The 18,115-nt window shown below is 42.5% G+C and overlaps 1 protein-coding gene across 5 annotated transcripts in view; it reads left to right on the forward strand.

Moving 5' to 3' along the window:
* Positions 1-954: 954 nt before the first annotated feature.
* The window catches only part of PKNOX1 (PBX/knotted 1 homeobox 1), a 47,444-nt gene continuing 30,283 nt past the window's right edge, over positions 955-18,115 (forward strand). The window contains exons 1-3 of one of the 5 annotated variants that reach the window (XM_040545409.1): positions 955-1,100; positions 10,474-10,561; positions 15,090-15,186. In XM_040545409.1, the coding sequence (XP_040401343.1) occupies positions 15,136-15,186 (51 nt within the window). In that variant the 5' untranslated portion in view covers positions 955-1,100; positions 10,474-10,561; positions 15,090-15,135. Of the gene's footprint in view, positions 1,101-1,458; positions 15,187-17,598; positions 17,682-18,115 lie in introns of those variants that run through there. The other 4 variants (XM_040545406.1, XM_040545410.1, XM_040545408.1 and 1 more) reach the window with 4 other exon arrangements.

Here is an 18,115-nt window from a genome sequence, read left to right on the forward strand (position 1 = left end):
ACGTACAAGTTCCTTCTGCGTTCGCCAGCCTAACGCTGCATGGTTTGGCCTGTACCAGGAGAAAAATTTCTCAAAACAAATGCCTGTGAGGGCTCTGGGCGGCCTGGGGAGAGGACGAAACACCCGCTTTGTCAGCAGACAAGTGGTGGCAGTGTGCGCAGCGATGGGATTCCTCAAGACCCAGAACAACTGTTGTCAGCTGGGCAGGGTCTTGACACAGTCAGAGAGGACTGAAGGTGGAGCGGGCTCGCAGGATCATTTAAGTAGATATTTCTACTGCCAGACTATTAGCCAGAAAGCCTGTTAGGCAGGCAGCCTGCTAGCCAGATCTCCAAGCACGTTGGACTAGCATAAGGAGCGGCGCAGGCTTCGAAAGCCATGGGGCAATCCCAGTTTGCAGGGGAATAGGTTTGAAGGGGAATAGGGGAAGGGTAATAAGTGGGAAGGGGAATAGGGTAAGTGGGTAGCTGCTGTGGCAGTCCCAGTTTGAAGGGGAGTAAGCGGGTAGCTGCTGTGCTGCAGGGGGACCACAAAGCCTGGCATTGAGCCTGTTTTGCTGTGGAGCAGTTTCCTAAAATGAGATTTTCTCCTTCCCCTGACCAGTCGTGCCTTAAAAGCAGGGCTTAGACACCCCGGGACATTTCTCCAGGCAGAGCTGGGAGCCCCCTCAGCCCTCCTGCCCGAGGACTCGTGAGGCGATGAGCCCCACAGGGCCCCAGAGGCCTCCGCCCTCACAGATCCCCCAGCCCCATCCTCCCGGCGGCTCGGGGCGAGCCCCCCCCCAGCGCCCAGCCCTCTTGGTATCTCCCTGCCCCCCCCCCCCCCCGAGGAGGTGGTTTCGCCTCCCCCAGCGGAGGGAGGCGGAGCGGGCGTGGTTTCGCCGCACGCCCCGCCCCCCTCATGCATATTCACGAGGCCGGGGCGCAGCCCCCGCCCCCCGGGCGGTGAATATTGATGAGGCGTGCCGCGCGGCGCGCTGGCGTGTGGCTCGGCGCGGGCGGCCATTGGCCCGGCGCGGGTGTGCGCGGTGACGCGCGGCGCGGCGGTGCGGGTCCCGATTGCTGCAGCCGCTTGTCAGTGTGACGAAGATTGGCACCCAGGTAAGCGCTGTCACTCAAACCCGCTCCCAGCCAGCCACACGCACGGCGCCGCGCCGCCGCCCGCCCGCCCGCCCGGCCGCCGCTCCGGCTCCGCTCCGGCTCCGCTCAACGGCACCGGGGGGAGGGTGGGGGGGGGGGGGGGGCAGCGGGCGCCGCGGCCGGCACGGGCGGCGGGGGAGGGGAGGAGGGGGAGGGGAAGGGGGGGGGGGGGCGCTCGCGCCGCGGCGGGGGGGGGGGGGGGGGGCTGAGGGAGGGGAGGGGGGAGCGAGGAAATTTCTGGAACCGCCGCCCGCCTTCGCCGCGCCGCTGGCGGGGGCGCGCGAGGGAGCGCGCGCGGAGGGAGGGGGGGGGGTGGGGGGAGCCTTAAAGGGCCCCGCCTCGGGGGCTGAGGGGGTGAGGGCACGGCTCGGCCCCCGGGGTGCGGTGCGTGGCACCCGCACCCAGAGCCTGCGCGTGTTTGCGGAGCTCGTCGCCGGCGTATCGGCCCGTAAATGCGTTTAAATGCGTCTTTACGGAGGGCTCCGCGGAATAAAAACATAGGATTTTCCTTCTCTGAGGCCGTCGGTGGCCGTCCACGGTCGTTACGTTTAGATTTTCAAAAAGGACAAACAGTAATTCCTTTCCGTTCAGTCCCCAGAGCCAGTTTCATGCCTCTTGGTATGTCGCTGGTTTTAATCTATCCAAAACGAGCAATTCTGAATTTCCTCATACCCAAAAGGAGCAATTCTGAATTTCTTCATATCCAAAACCAGTAATTCCGAATTTCTCCATATCCAAAATAAGTAATTCTGAATTTCTTCATATGCGTTTTGTCAGTTTATTACCAATCAAATATGTACGTATTTCTTCAGTGGACTGGTTACATATTTTCTTGTCATTTTATGATTAAAATACCCACACAAAAACTTTGGCGTTGGCTTTGTCGTGCTTTCTTCAGGTGAGCCTCAGTTGACCAAACGGTAGATGTTGTAGCTCCGTTTTCTGCGTTTGCAAGGCAGAAATAGGGTCGCACAGAGGATGTTACACCACACCCGGGCTTCAAACTCTCTGATAGTGCTCATTTTCACCAATCTGCATAATTTTGGGGCATGCATTTTTAGTCTACACCCGTGTATCCCCATCTACATAAACGGAGCGCTTATACCTGTCTCTCATCTGAAGCATGTCTCTCATCGTGTTATGGTGTAGTTAAACTGCTTTGCTGGACTGGAGTTTATCTCGTTACCGTTTCCTGTGTGCTAATAGGAAAAGAAAACCCTTCGAGTTTTTTTGTATGCTGCTGTTACAGTTTGGAAATACACGTATTTCCAAACGTATATATTTGGAAATTTCACTTCAGCATGTAAAACGTATCTACATGCCTTTAATATTACAGAAGTAACAGCTTTATTTGTATGATTCCTCAGTCTAGATACCATGTTAAGGATTTGGTTTGTTTCTTGAAGTATTCCTGTATAGAAGTAATGTTTTAAAACTAAGTCCTTGCAGTCTTCCATGAGTGCAACTAAAAAGAGCTTAGTTGAGTGAATGAAGTGTATGTGGTCATACTAAATTCTTGAGTCTTAGAAAGTGGATGTGCCTCCTGGAAGCTGTACTTTCTTTCTTTTTCATAGATTTGCTTTTGGGCTGTATTGTTCTCACACCTTTGCCCGTCCTGTATATGCAGTGCTGTAAGAAAGTCATGGCAATTCCGATTGCTACTACAGCAAATTCAGAAGCGTTTAAGAAGCAGACGAGTTTCCCAGAATAGAGCGACTCTTTCTTTCGCTGTTACTAAGCCTTGCTCTGACAGCCAGGAGCGAACGGCCCGCAAACCCTCTCCTGTGGTGGCCACCATCCCGCGAGGAGAGAGGTGTAGGCCGGCTTGGCTGTCAGAACGTGGTTCCGCGGTCCAGGAGCCTAACGCTGCCTCTGCAAAACCAGCACATGTGAAAGTTCAAAATAAAGCAGATTAGTATTTTAATTTCGGTGTAAATGAGGCTGGATCATTTGTGTGCGTGTGCGAAATTTAAAATTCCGCAAATGTTACTTCTTCCTTGCAGCAGCAGCTGGTTGCTTCGGTCTCGCTTGTTAAGAGTTTGGAGGTTTACAAATGATAAGTCTCTTGGGGGGTTGTTTTACCACAGCTCGATGCTGTACAAAATGTAAAACAACTTAGTGCTCTTCTAAGCAGAGGATTCCGAGAGCAAGGAAAAAAGCTGCTGATAGAGTGCTTTCCTTTGCTTGCTCGCTGCCAGATGTTGCCAGAGTATTTTACCCAGCCCATTACAGCCCTGCCTGAGATAATCGAATGCTAAAATATTCACGTTGGTTAGCGGATTCTTCACTTCGTTCAATAAGGCTGTTTCGTGTCATAACTGTGTGATGTTGGTAGCACAAGTGGAGCTAGAAGCGAGGCAGAAAATAAAGACGCCAAGAATCTGGGAATACCAATCTTTTTGTTGCTGGAGCATTGCCGTGCTTTTAGGAAGTTGGTAACGGGCAGCAACTTGGGTTCTGTGCCAGCAGCATGGGGATACTGGGTCACATATATTACCGAAGGATAAAAACAAAGTCAGCGTTGGAAATGGAAATAAAATTCAGGTCTGCTTGTCTTCACCTACTCGCTTATCATCCTTCGTACAAACACACTTATTTGTTTTTAATGCAGCAACTATTCCAGGCAGTGAACTCTCTCTCTCTTTTTTTTCCTCCCCTACATGCATGTGTAAAAGAGCTCTCTGCTGTTAAACAGGAAAGCCATTTAAATACATAAAACAGTCAAATGGAGATTTTTGAAAATGGGAGGTAAATGACTGTGATAATCCTGTACTGCCCCTGAGCCTGCTATTCAGACAAATGGGTAGAATATGGTAGCTTTCTGCTAGAGTACTGAACGGGGGAATTTTATTTATTTATTTACCTACTTATTTATTACCACTAAACTTCAGTTTATATTTTGCTTGTGAGCTTTTCAAATTCTCTGCTTTTTCTTGAGTACAGAGGGAAAATCTGGTTTAAAAAAAAAAAATCGGAAATCTGGCTATGGTTCACATCCTGCTTAGCTTTCTGCAAACTGCATAGCAAACAAAACAATGGGAAAAAGGGTATTATAACATTTATTACTGAAAAAAATAAATTCCAAGTCTTTCATGTTCAAAAGAAACAGAGATTTGTAAGACAGAAATCGGAGCTTTGTACATATTTGACATGCCTAGAGAATAGGGGAATGAACGTGTGTGCTGCGTTGTATGTTTAATAACTAAAAAACTTCCAGGTCTGTCTACGCTCATGTAATTCACATCTTCTAGTCCCACCTGCATGTGTTGTGGGCCATGACAACTTGGGTTTTTTATTTTTTTTAAGATGTTTTCAGTAGCGTATTTCTTAGTCATACTGAAATTTGCCATGATGTGTATATTTGAGCAGGGTTATTCCGGAACGTTTAGGCTAAAATGACTCAGCATTTTTGAAAAAGACATTAGGAGAAAGTAAATATGTTGACTGAAAGAGGAAGAAAAAGTGTTTGTTTGGCTCATTTAAGAGCATCTCAGCACTCGGGCTCTGGAGTTTAGCGCTGCAGAGGAAAGGGGAAGGAGTGTGAGCATCAACAGGGTGTGTGTGGCTGCTCCTAGGGAAACTTCAACAAGGTAAAAGCTCTTGGAAAAACTGGTTCAAGTATATTGCTTGGCAAATACTTACTAAATTGTCTGAATATCCTGTGTAACATGAGTGTCGTCCCGTCTGTTGCGCATCACCTGAGTGTGCAGTCATCGTCTGGACCAAGTAGTTGAGCATGATGCTTCCCGCAGCGGTAGGTGCTGGGTAAGTGCAATCCTGGATGGTCTTTCTTGAGCTGCACTTCTGCCCCAGGGTGCTTAGGCAGTGGCGGCACTGATGGAGGGATGAAGATTGGCGTTCACAGGGAGATGGGGACAGAGATGGAAGCTTGGTGGAAAAGCAGTAGGCCCAGGAGCATGGAAGAGATGGTGCTAGCAAAGCTACAAATGGTGAGAGCGGAGGGAATGAGAGGGCGACAGGTGGGGAAGAGGAGACCTGATGTGGAAGGAAGAAGGGGCAGGGTGGTACGAGGCTGGGGAGCACAGCGAGGTGGGTGGGAGAGGCAGGGAGCGTGGAGGGCACTGGCAGCAGCCCTCCAGCAGCAGAGGCTGGAGCAGGGAGCGTCTGCCTTGCAGAAAGTAGTCAGACTGATTGCCTCTGGTTAGCTGTGCTCGGCTGTTTACTGAGGAGCAGGAAAGGGAGAATTGTTGTTTAAATAAATGCCACTTTGAAAAGAAAACAGCGATTTGCTCCAGGGCTTGGAGTTAGTAGCGAAATGGGGTAGCGAAACGTTGGAGTCGAAAAGGGAAAGGTGCTGGAAGACTTGCTGAGCAATTGGAACCAGATCTGGCAGCTGCCGGGCTGGGATTTTGTCACTTCAGTTTATCAACTAGTCCAACAAGTTCACGCTTGGTTCATTGACAGGCTCACAAGTCCATTGAAAACTATTGGTTTTGAAATTGTCAAGGACATAAAAATAAAATCATTGACAACGGAGCATCTCGATGAAGTGTTTAAATGCCTGAAATGTATAGAGGGGGGGTGTGTTGCGTATTCGACATCTTAAGCCCATTTTAAAGGCAGTTATTAGCTCAATGAAACTCATCTTCCTTCAGTTGTACTTCAGTATCATTAGGGATTAGTCTGTTATAGAAAGAATCATTAGAAACTTTATTAGTTTTGTAAATAAGAATGTTGGAAAACTTACAGATGCTTATGAAGCGACATCCTCTATAAAAATCCTGCTAACGTTGAAAAGAGTAATTAATAGCAATAAAGGCATAGTGAGATCGGTTCTTATTCTGTCTTCTTTATGAAAATAACTATAAACACAAAACACAATTTCAGTCATAGCTTATCGGGTGCTGATAACAAATCTTGATTAAAATCAGACTCTGGGTTCTTTGGTTTAATTCATTTAGTTTAATTCATATGGTTAAGTAGGAAAGTTGTACCAGAAGCAGTTCCAGCTGTGTAATTGCTGGTACGTGTCCTCTGGTCTTCAAGGGTTTCGTGGTTGTCTTTCTAATGCGGTCCTCCTATCACTACAGCAGCAAGGCAGGCACTACACTCTTTTTGATATGAGGTCTAAAAGGTCACGATGACAGCGTCTTGGGTAAATCTTGAGGGGAAGAATAATTCTTCTCTGCCCCGTAATAAGTAGATAGGTATGCGGCATCATGATGTGCATGCTGGGATTCACAAACAAGGACCATAAAGTCCTTTAGTGTGCAGTGTTAAGAACGCAGGGGGGGAAAAATAGCTTAAGGAATTGTCTTTTACTGTGTGGGTAGTGGGAATGAATGAGGGAGTAATGGGAAATACTTTTGCTCCCTCCTACTCTTAATCCCACAGGAGTCTTGGAGCAATTAGAGAAGGAAGGTTTCCTTTCCCCCACATTTGGCTTTCCTTTTACCAAAATTTCCTGCTAGTCCCCTTAATTCCTTACTACTATTTTATGGAGCTAATAAACCAGCATTAAATTACAGTGTGAAATGGGTAGGAGAAACTGAGGTGCCGCAGGAAGTTTCTTGAATTTGAGTCTTAATACTTGGAAGAATGAAGTTTTCATGACCGTGAGGATTACCTTCTGCAATGCCAAGAGCTACCTGGAGCCAGGATGCCTAGGACGCTGAGACGACAGTCTTTTACAACTAGATTGGAATAGGATTTCTCATCTTTCTCGTTGTGAAGAAGCACTATGGTAAACTGGCAGTAACATGAACCATGATTGTGTGCACTTCCCCAAAAATGAGTTGGTGCAGACCCAAAGGACGTATGCAGAATTAAGGAGGTGAAGACCCAGGTGCCCTGAATTCTGCTTCCATTGCTGTGCCTTGAGAAATTTGTTATCTTACACATCCTTAATATCTACTTTATCAGTTACTGCATACGCAACTCTAGCTTGTACTACCGAAAAAAAGAGTGCTACTTTTTTATACAGTACTTTTTTGCATTTGGTACCTACAAAAGGGAGAATTTCCAGAACCCCTTTAGAATACAGAGGACAGAGTTTGTTCAACGTGTGTGAATTGCTAAAGGGACGCAAATCTTTTCATGAGGTGGTTTGTCGTTTATCATGCTGTGTGACAGTGCGTGGTGATGCTTGGAAGATAAAGCCTTTGATGCAAATTCTTTGTATGCCTTGTTAAATTATCACATGGGATGATAGGAAAAAAGGAATGCTATGGGGAATTAACAGGACAAGAAAGCAGTACATACCCTATTGGAGTGGTCTTGCTGAAGAAAGTCAGTGTTACACAGCATATACATTCAAAATCCTACATGCACAGAGAGGTTAATGATAGGTTGCAGCTTGTATTTCTGAAGAAATTCACCTTTAGGAGTGAATTTTAATTTATTTTTAATTTTTGGTTTCTTAAATTATAAGCTGCATTCTTTTTTAATTTAATCTAATCTTTGTTCAGATTAATATATAAATAACTTTATTGCATCGCCAAACAATAAAGGGAAAAAAAGTGACACAAAGTAAATCTCATTTTACTGCAGTAGAAAATTGGTTTGGGGGCTTTTTTAGGGCTCGTCTCCCAGGGAAATTGACAGAGTAGCTGTTGTGTAATAACTGTTTAGCTGTATCCGTGTAGTGTAACTCCCCCAGGCTGGTATTACATTCCTGAACAGGAGCATCATCTTTCTGAAAGTGTAATATTTCTAAATAATGAGCGTACTTCAAAAGTACAGAAGACAGAGGAAATGAAAGCCGCCTTGCTACTGAATACGGCCTACGTTCTCGTCAAGTGCAGTTTTAATAAACGTGCATGCATCAACTTCACGTTGGTTTGGTTGTCTTAATTTTACTAACTGTCTCTTTGTAGGCAGGTTGATGGAGATAAAGAACCATTGCAGCAAGGGTAGAACGAATTTCTGCTGGCAAGTTGTCATATATACTCTACGTTTTGCTGCATTACTATTATTTGAATCCATGAACGTGTAAATGTATCTCGCCCTTAATGCATGCTAATATTTGTCTATATGAATGTATGCACAGGTCTTTGCTTCTTACTGACATGCAAAATGAGCATGGCTGAACAGAGGCTTCATTTGTGCTTGAATGAACAAGGCCGTATTTTACTTTGGAACAAAAAACTTTAGCTATGATACAGTTTTTAAATGACAAAGCAAGCAGTGGTCTGTTTTGGTGTTGTAGCTAACTATCTTCTCTACGTTGATAACATGACTTCAAAGCTCATCTGTGAGAGGAGAAAGAGGAAGAAAACATGTTGGCAAGAGTAATTCTAAGTTTAGGCCCCACAGTGCCCTCGTATTGCCCCCATCCTTTAACAGCCATGTCTTCTCCCTGTTCTTGCCTCCTCTGACACAGATGGGAGGACAAAACAAGCAAGCTCGGACCTCGATCGTTTTCTCCTCTGATACATTTTAGGGTAGACTGTAGTCTCTCAGTCACTCTCAGGTGTCTTTTGGAAGAAAGCAATAAGAGCGCTATGTTCTCTGGCTCCTCAGCCGAACCTCTTCCTCTGTAGCATCTTCCACGTGGGCCTGTGTTTCTTCAGTACTTCCTTCCTTCTGCCCTCAATCACCCATATGCACTGTCTGGAAGCTTGCCCGTGTAAGATTACCAGCTGAAGGCTTTGCAAGGAAGGGCCACTTTCTTCTTCGTACGTGAAATATTTTTTGAGTGATCCAATCTGGCAGCAGTGGCGCGCGGGGTTCTTTGCTGCGGTAGTTTCTGAATGGAAGGAACAACAGGCTCTTCAGACTGACGATGTGTAGTACTCCTTTATGTCTGAGCAGACACAAGGCATGGAATAATACCCATATATCTGGCAGTGACCTACATTCAGAAGACTCTGTGGATAGTGAGAAGTCCTTTGTTTGAAAGTAGCCCCGTAAGTTGAGGTAGATGAAAATGAGTAGCAAAATGACAGAATGTGAACAGTGTGTGAAGAAGGGAATAAGAGGTGTGGTGTCTTCTCATGGCAGAGTTGAGAAGTTCCAAAAAGGAGAGAAGGCCATTCCTGGGGGACACAGGTCTTTGACAGCTTTAGAGAAAGTGGTGAGAACTAACACCTCATCTGCCCTTCAAGGCTTCACGAGTGGGTACACAAGCATGGACTGAGACTCCTAGCTCAGTATTTCATCTCTAACCAGTGACCAAATCATAGACTGCCTTACAGCTCCCCTGAGTATCTTCCCATGTCTTCTAGAGCTAGGTTTCATGTACTAGAGATGGCATCTGTATTGGCTGGCCTTCAGTATTTTGTTTTTCTGTGAACTTGCCTGAAAAAAAATTACTTGTACACTACACACAGGTAAATTCTGGTTCTCAAATGTAAATACAAACTTCATCTCGCTTTCAAAAATGTCGTTATCTTCGTTACAGTTTTGATGCAGATGGCAAAACTGGGAACACGAGAACTTTTTGTGAGAAAGGGAGATAGTCCAGTTCAAGACCTCAGCTGTGTGTTTTAGCCATCATATTGTTTCGGTTGGCCTTTGTACAACATTAGTGCCAGGAACCTCCCCTGAGATAGTTTTCAAGGCTTGCTTTAGTGCTTTCCAGCAGTTGTGTTTTCTAAATTCTTTCACTATCCTTGCTGCTTTGCTTGCACAATCGTTACTAGTCTTTAAAGTAGCTTTAACATGTCATGTAATGTGAAATAAAATAATTAAATAAAAGTAATTTTAAGTGATATTTTTTGAAAGCTTTTTAAAATTGTTGAATACTGTAGCAGAACCTGCCTTCTCCGAACATACGGTACTAATGATGGCTCATGCTCCTTCGTATGCTGTTAGTTCTTACCTTGTAGTAGATTACTTGATTGTAGCCATCATTAGACTACATTCCACAGTCAAATCAAAGCATGATTATGAAGGAGATTTACATTGGGGAAAAAAAAGTCTTTGACCTTTCTTGGCTTCATGCTGAATTTTTACACAGAACTTCCTTTAAAACACTGAGTTGTTCCTATTTGCATTTTGTAGTTTTATTTTGGGATGTGTCTTGTCTAGTCTAAGCAGACAGACAGTGAACCAGAGAGTAAAGAATTCAAGTAAAGATTCAAGAGCAAGCAAGTCAGCAGTCCAAACACAGCTTTCTGTTACAGGCATCAGCAAAGATGAAGAACGAATGTAATAACATCAGGGACTACTATCCCCGATGCTGTGGGACAGTAGGGGGGGGTTACAGGTTATTAAAAATGCAGAAAAATTGCAAAGAAAAATTCCTCTCATTTTACTTCTTCCTTGGGTGGAAGAAAAAATAAACCCAAATATTTCCTTTCTTTCTGAGGCTGATTATGAGGAATGTTTTATGTTGTTGTCTCCTCCTGAACCTTTCTCTGTTGGTTCCTAGGTTCCTGTCCTGCACCTGGTACGTCAGTGGGATTCACTCTGCCGGGATGAGATAATGGCGTCTTCAACCCACTGAAGGAAGGAGAGGGGTGAGCAGCTTTCTCCCAGCCGACTTTTGAGCTCTTTTAGAAAGCAGTGTGCCATGGGAGCAAATATCATTATGTATTTTGATGCCAAGCAAAGCCAGTTCTAGATGATTTTTGTGCGTCAAACAGGCTTGCGGTTTTGATTCTGTTTAACTTTGTTGAATTGACTGTAAGGGTGTGTGTTACACAGCAAACGCCAGGACTAAAGTTAAGAATGAACGAACAAATAGCCATACTGATTCTGCCAGTTGCCCGTTTCTCTCTGAAGTACTTCAAAAGAACGTACATAGGGGAAAATTAAAAGGAACAATTACGTGTTAACAAGTCAGTTGGGTAGTTTCTTCACAACCTTAAGACAGTTAGTGGTTGGTTTATACCCTGAAGCATAACTATTTATATCTCTTACAAACATCTGTTGTAGCTTGTATATGTTAAAAATGATATTACTGAACTCCCAACAGCTTACTTGCACCTTCTGTTAACATTGCTGGGTGGTCCCTGTGCTCTTAATTATGAAGGAGTAAGTAGAGCAAGTGAGGAGTGATGGACATGAAGTAATCACTTTGAGTACGTGTTTCAGCTCACCTTTAATCATTTTACTTAGATGCTCTTTAACTTGCACAGTCTGCACATTTCTAATTATGATCACCCCTCTCCATTTAGCTTCCTTTCTACTCTACTTTTTACCTCCACACTTGTTTTTATTTAAAGGCTTGAATTGTTTTCCTTTCACTTTGTTTTGCAAAACACAATGCTTTCACAAATTCCCTTTCGCCGCAGATGTCAGTGGGGTTTCTGGTTGCAGTTCATGTGTCAGCTTCCAGTTTACATGAAACGTTTTCTTGCGTTTTGTTTTCAAAATAAATAAAATGAGGTTAATTCTGTTCTGCGTGAAGCAGACTGGCAGACCCTCTCAGCCGCCAGTTATTTTTGTTGTTTGTAACTCCTTGAATGTAACACAACTGCACTGTTTTCCTTCTACTCTCAATTTCTTTCACAAAGAATAATTGGAATTTTTAAAGCTGAGTTGGCCAGGAGTCATGTGTGCATAGGCCCGCTTCAGATACCTTAGGCCATATAGCATTAGGCATAGCCGTGCTGGTTAAAGATGGTCCTGCTGTGAGTTGATAATCACCACACATGAACCAGAAATTACCACACTCATAGGTCAGCCAAGAGCAGGGGTTGTGTGAGTGCACGGCAATGTGCTTGAGACAAAGTCAGCTGGTTTGCATCATAGCCACCTTTAACAGTGGGTTGAACTAGCCTGGCTGACTTTATGTAGAAGGGATCAGACGTCGTTCACGTGCTCAGTGAGCTCAGGGGTAGGGCTGTGGAAGTAATTAGCTCTGGCAGGGTGGCAGTGATAAACATCTGGGAGTGATACCAGCTTCATCTAGCATCGCTGCTTGCAGAACGAACATCTGCTTAGGCTGTGTATCTGCTAACTAGCACTGGATGCTGGATCCTAAATTAGGTTATAAAAGCCAAATGTGTAAATACCTTTTCAGTTCTTTTTCTTGAAGTCTAACACAGTTTGTTTCTAACCACTGCTGGATAATGAGGAGATGTTTCTCTTTAGTGAACTAAAGTAATTCCTCAGTTAATTGCCTCAATTTAAGTGTGTCATTAGCTCAATTTGTTCTTCTTGATTTGCAGTAGTTGTCTTCAGTAAATCTCATCAGTTGCTATCTTGCCTAATAGCTTAATCTTCCTCTACTGTAATTATAAGTCAGAGGGGAAGCTCTTATGGGAAATGAAGAATATACCCACGTAGAATGCTCTCCAGCTATTCCACTGGGAGAGAATGAGGCTTTTTGGAGAAATTGTCTGTGCATCTAGCTCAAAGCTGAGCACCTCTTTCTTCCATCCTTCACGTGGACTGAGGGATTTCCAAACACAGAATGTCTCTTCCTTCTGGAAATCTAGAAGGAAGGGTCAGTCCAGAAATTCTTGCCATTGTCTATTGTCTTCACCTCTTCGGATGTGTTATCTGTGTTGTTTCCCTCTTCGGGGTGTTCTTTGTGTCGTTAATATTAGCTCTCATCTTCACTAAATCTAAGGCATCCTAAACGTACACTTCTTAAACTGTTTTACCTTTTCTTATTTCCTCATTTCTAAGAACTTATCTTTCTCCCACAGTCAGACAATTTCTTTAACGACATTTTGTGAGCGAAACCACTTCTAAAATAATCACCAAATTGTGTTTACTATTTTTTTGTTGACTGATGAGTATGCTCTGCTCAAATGTTCTGTTTTGATTTTGAGGGTAGTCTGGTGTGTGCTTCTGATATCTCAGTCAGAAATGAAATATGTACCTTTTGGGGGAGAAAAGCTGGATGTTGCATGTGCCTCTTTGTCAATACGGTCAATCGTTAACGCCCTGGTTGTAAGCTATCATTTCTGAAAAAATAAACGCTTAAACATAATGTAGATGCTTACAGGGCTGATGTTTTAGCCCTTATGATATGTTCCCTTAAAGTTCTCTTGGAAAGATACCTACGCCTAGATATCTGATTTAACTTTAACATGGAATGATTCATAGCTATTTAAAAAAAAAAAAAAGTCTAAGGAGAAAGTGTGGTTTTGTAACACTTGTGTAAAAACTTAAAAGGTATTCTTCATGTTAGTGTCAGCATGAGATTAGGGATTATGGGGATTGAGGATTTTGTTCTGTTGATGGTTTTTGTCTTTATTAATAAACATAAGCTAAGCGTTTGTCATGAGGCACAGACAGACTAGTAAAGCCATGTGACAGAAAAGATTTTGTATCCTTCCCCAGGGCTTTTTGTATAAAGAAATACAGTATTAACGTTTTGGCTAGAGTTAGTTCACTTCATGTGTTATGTTACAACCACACACAAATGCCATGTGAGGCTTTTGGCTCGTCGTGGCACGACTTCTGGCAGGACATTTCGGGATTCCGCCGCTCAAACCAAAACACTTCAGAGAACTTGGCTCTTACGGGGCGCTGGTTGCCACCAAACCACAACCAGACAACGCTTGCCTTAAAGCTATTAGAAAAAACCCTGCATGCAGTCTTTATTCTCTTCTTCTGTCTACTGTATTCTGAAGAAAAAGATACTCTAGCATAGGAGTTCCCAAACCCCCGCATACCTTTTAGCTACAAGGCTGCAAGCTGCTTCAGGCAATACGTGCGTGTTGTCTGCAGACAGAAACTTGTTCAGCCATGCCATGACCCTGTGCCAGAACCGAGCTCGAAGAAGGGTATCTTGAAATTTGTCCTGTGTTTCCTAAACGAAACCTTTTACGTGTGACTGATATTATCTGCAGGAGATACAGCTTTCCAGAACTGTAGAAATTACTCTTCAAAATGGTCATATATAGTACTAGTATGCAATGGTTAAGGAATGATTCGAAAACAGTTTAAGCATTTGTAGTGATTGAACTCATTACAAAGAAAATAGTTTTCATTTCAGATCTTAAGCTAGTCAAAATTCTAATACCTCATTCTCCAGTGCTGATAGAAGCAGAAGAGAGCAGAAAACCTGGAATGAATACCTGGATGTAATCATTTTAAAGCATGAGCTCTGTCTTTTTTTTTAATATGACTGTTTTTATAGTAGCTAAACATTAGGACTCCTACACATCAAGAGAAATTGAGTTCTATGGTAATATTTAATGGTAACAGCTTAATGGATTATGTGATTTGTATTGTAGTGCCTGCTAATCTGACAAGAAAATGAAAAGTAAAATAAGTGTGATGGACTTTTTTTTTAAGCTCATCTAGTTACCAAATTCCAACTAATTCTTAGAGGGAATGACAGACATACATTTATTTGTTTCATAAATCTCACTGAAATTAATATTTCCTAAAGTATTAAATGTCTATGAAAACAAGACTTGTGAATTCCTAAGTTGTTTTTCAAAGCATATAACTTCACAGGCCCAATTGTTTAAAAATAGATGTTGTTCCATCCTTTGGTGAGCCTTCCATGACTTGGATAGTAGATTCCTTATTTCAGAAGTGATTTGAGACTTAGTTTTCCAAAAGTAATTTGGGGTCCTGATTTTAGAATATAGGATTCGTACTCATGAGTAAATTGGCATTCCTTAACACTTCCTACATTTGCTTCATCACTGCTAGTCTCAATATGTTTTTTCAGTTACGGGTCAATGTGGAGTTTGTTAGCCGTTATAGAACAAAGAAACAAATCTTTGCTGCTTTCTATATTTTGTGTGTTACCTTAGAATGAGCTAGCATTTATTTTTGCAGTGCTTAACTAAAGTTTACCTGAACTTTATGAATGTAGCAGGACCTCATCCTCTGATTAAAAATCTGATGTTAAAATAAGGAATTACAGAATGGATGTTTTAGTGATGAAGCCTGTTGTGATTTCCTATGTGGCGTTTCATTGAGAAAATACATGTAACTTTCATTGTCAATAAAATCGCTGATTTTTTTTGGTGTTATAACTCTTAATCTATTTTATATCTTTTGCAACTGGATTCAATGGTCACTTTTATAACTGACTTTTTTCTTTTTTTTTTTTCCTTTTTTAAAGAATAGTTGTTCATACTTATGATGATTTGACATAATTAACATATTCTTAACCATGATGGCAACACAGACATTAAGTATAGACAACTATCAAGATGGACAACAGGTAAGTGTGTTTTTCTTTCTCCATGAACTAATACAGTTAGCAAGAGAAGGACATAGTTACTTTAATGCCTACTTTGGTGTTATTTCAGTATCTGTTGTTTGTAAAAACAAGATCTTCAAAGTGACAAGCTAATATTCTTTAATATTTGAAAGCTTTTAATAAAAGCTTTCAATTAAAAGTTGATCTTTGCATGACTTCGCATAACTTCTGGAAGAATGGGTAGGTAAGGGGTTTTCTTCTGATTCTGCTGTAGATTGTGTGCTGTAATGCTCTTATTTTTAGGAAAGTCAGGTGTGTATCATTAATATTTTGAGTACACGATTCTTTGGTGTTCCTATGTGTCTGCAATTACAATAGTCAGATGACATTTAGGCAGCCATAGGCTCTTGGTCTTGAGCAACGAAGAATAAATTTAGTTATCTAGAACTATCTATAGAACAATATGGTTATCTGGAACTATCTATAAATTTAGTTATCTAGTTATCTAGCATATCTGTTATATGCTAGTTTGAATTGTTGCAATTATAATGCACACTGAAAACTGATAAAATACTTCAATTACTATAAGGAGCTTATGGATAAGAATTGCTCTTCCAGTCTATTATTTCTGTTAACAAACAGCTAGAATTAGGAAGCATAGTAGGATATGTCTGGACATGATGTTTCTTTTTTGTACAACAGGCTGTGTATTGCAACAATTTGAATTGCTAAATTAAAATACTGTTAATTGGAGACAAGCCATGCCAGTGGCCTGTACTCTGAAGACCCATTTTTACATTACTGTGTCAGCCCTAAGCAGTAAATACCAGTACTTCTGTCAGCAGATGGCAACAGTGGTGAACTGTCAGAAGAAAAATGGCAACTTTTTCCATCTCTTTTATAAAAGAAAAATGTTTATCTGAATGCAATCTGAGATTATTGCTTTTTTGTTGTTGTCTGCTGTTTTTATTGCAATTCTAATTTCTTTCTCTTCTCACCTGTCTTACATCTTTTACTTTATTCCCTCAGCAAATACATGCCACTCTGTGTCACTTCAGTGAAAGTAGGATGTGGTTTTGTATAGAACACATTGGGAGAGATCATTTTTTTTCCATTTGTTTTGTGCTTTCAACTCGGTGACCAATATAGGCAGGTAATTTTGGTGCCTGCTTCTTTTGTAATGTAGAAATGGCCCACAGAAAATAGCTCACAGTTTGAAGTGAGTTCTTTCTTTTCTCTTCCTAGCAAGGTAGAGCCCTAACTAAACACAATCTCCACCTTCAAAGTCTGCAGATCTGTGGCTCAACATTTATAATCACTTGTAGGAGTCACCCCCTCTTATTTTGCTCCTCCTTCTTGTCATTAGCCAAGAAATTAGTTCATTAAGTTGCATCATTTTTGCAAGCATTCTGGTTTAAAAATCATCTCTGCTTGCTGAGGAAGCTTTTTATGAGGTAGGATGCTGTACTGGGTTGGATACTGTGTCGTCTGCTCAGGTTCCTATTTTGCATGAACATGTCCCTGACAGGTAATAAAGCACACACCTTTCAGTTCTCTCAGGCCCTCATTGAGGCGGTGTAAAGGCCTTTTGCTTACCTTGTGTGGAAATAGATGAAGTTGTGTCAGAGTCAGATTCTCTGATAGTTCCTGGCGGGCAGCTCCCCTCCCTCTCAGAGGGTTCCTGTGACATGTACATATATCAAAGGGGAAAGAGGGCAGAGGATTGCAGTCTTAAGTTCATTTCTAAAGGTGTCAATTCTGACTGCATGGTGATACCTAGCATCTGTCTCTGCTCCAGATAAAACTTGCTAGGGTTAAAGTAGAAAAGATCACAGCAACTTATTTTGTACAGAAGCTGCCAGTGCTCAAAAGGGAGAAAACCAAGGCATTGGGTTGTGGGGGGATGACTATGACTCCCCTTTAAGGTACCACTTACTCTGAGAGATATTTAGCTGGAGACGATAGGGAAAACCACTTCCACCACCTGTGAAGGGCCCCCAAGGCATTACCAGCCACCCAGTGCAATGCAGGATGGGCTGGGTAGAAGCTGTGTCTGTACGTTGTTTTTCCAGTGGTGGCAGACTGTGGTGCTGTGCTCCGAAATACAGCTGGTGAGGCAATCGGGGCTTTGCAAACAAACAGCTGAACGTGTGGATGGTAACATACAGGGAGGGTGGAGGCAACGGGCAGGAAAAAGCCATAGGGAAGCAGAAAAGCTGTCCCCTGGAAGACAGGTGTTCATCTGCAGCCACGCCGCTAATGGAACAGCAGTGTGGAATTCAGCAGTTGTTGACCCCACAGGTGGGATCAATAATGGTAACGTGAGGAGGTATTTCACACAGTCATGGGGACTGTGGAGTTGTTCAGTCTTTTAAGTAGTTCCATAGGGCTTTCTATTTTTTTCTACCTTTTTGCAGTTTTTTCTTGCTCTGCTTGCTTGCAGACCATCAATCCAGACAGATTTTTTTTCCCTCTCATGGAAATTTATCGTTTTAGACTGACAGCTTTTACAAGAGGTGACTAAATTTGTTGTGTATGAATATGTGAATCGCGTTTAGATAAACTGGCAGATATATCTTTAAAAATATTTCTCAATGGTAGGTACTTACACTCCCCCCCCCCCCCCCCCCCCCCCAACAAAATTTGTCAAAATGTTTTTGTTAATTGGAATTGTAGAAGGAGTTATCACTGGTTTTTCCAGGAGCTTGATATTCCTAAAATAACTTCTTATCTCAACATGTAAATTTGAGTGGTGAAAGTTACGCTCCTGATAACTGAGAGATTGGTAGGATGATATTTTAGTTTTGTAAGAAAATGTGCGTTTTAATTGGTAATAAAGACTTCAGGGTCTCTCTTTTCCTGTATCTTGATATAATGTACAATAAGAAATAAGAACACTCAGAGCAGAAGCTTTTCTTTTCTGTTGCTTCCATCCTAAACGATTTTTATG

Source organism: Cygnus olor, chromosome 1 (genome assembly GCF_009769625.2).
Source record: "Cygnus olor isolate bCygOlo1 chromosome 1, bCygOlo1.pri.v2, whole genome shotgun sequence".
NCBI lineage: Eukaryota > Metazoa > Chordata > Aves > Anseriformes > Anatidae > Cygnus > Cygnus olor.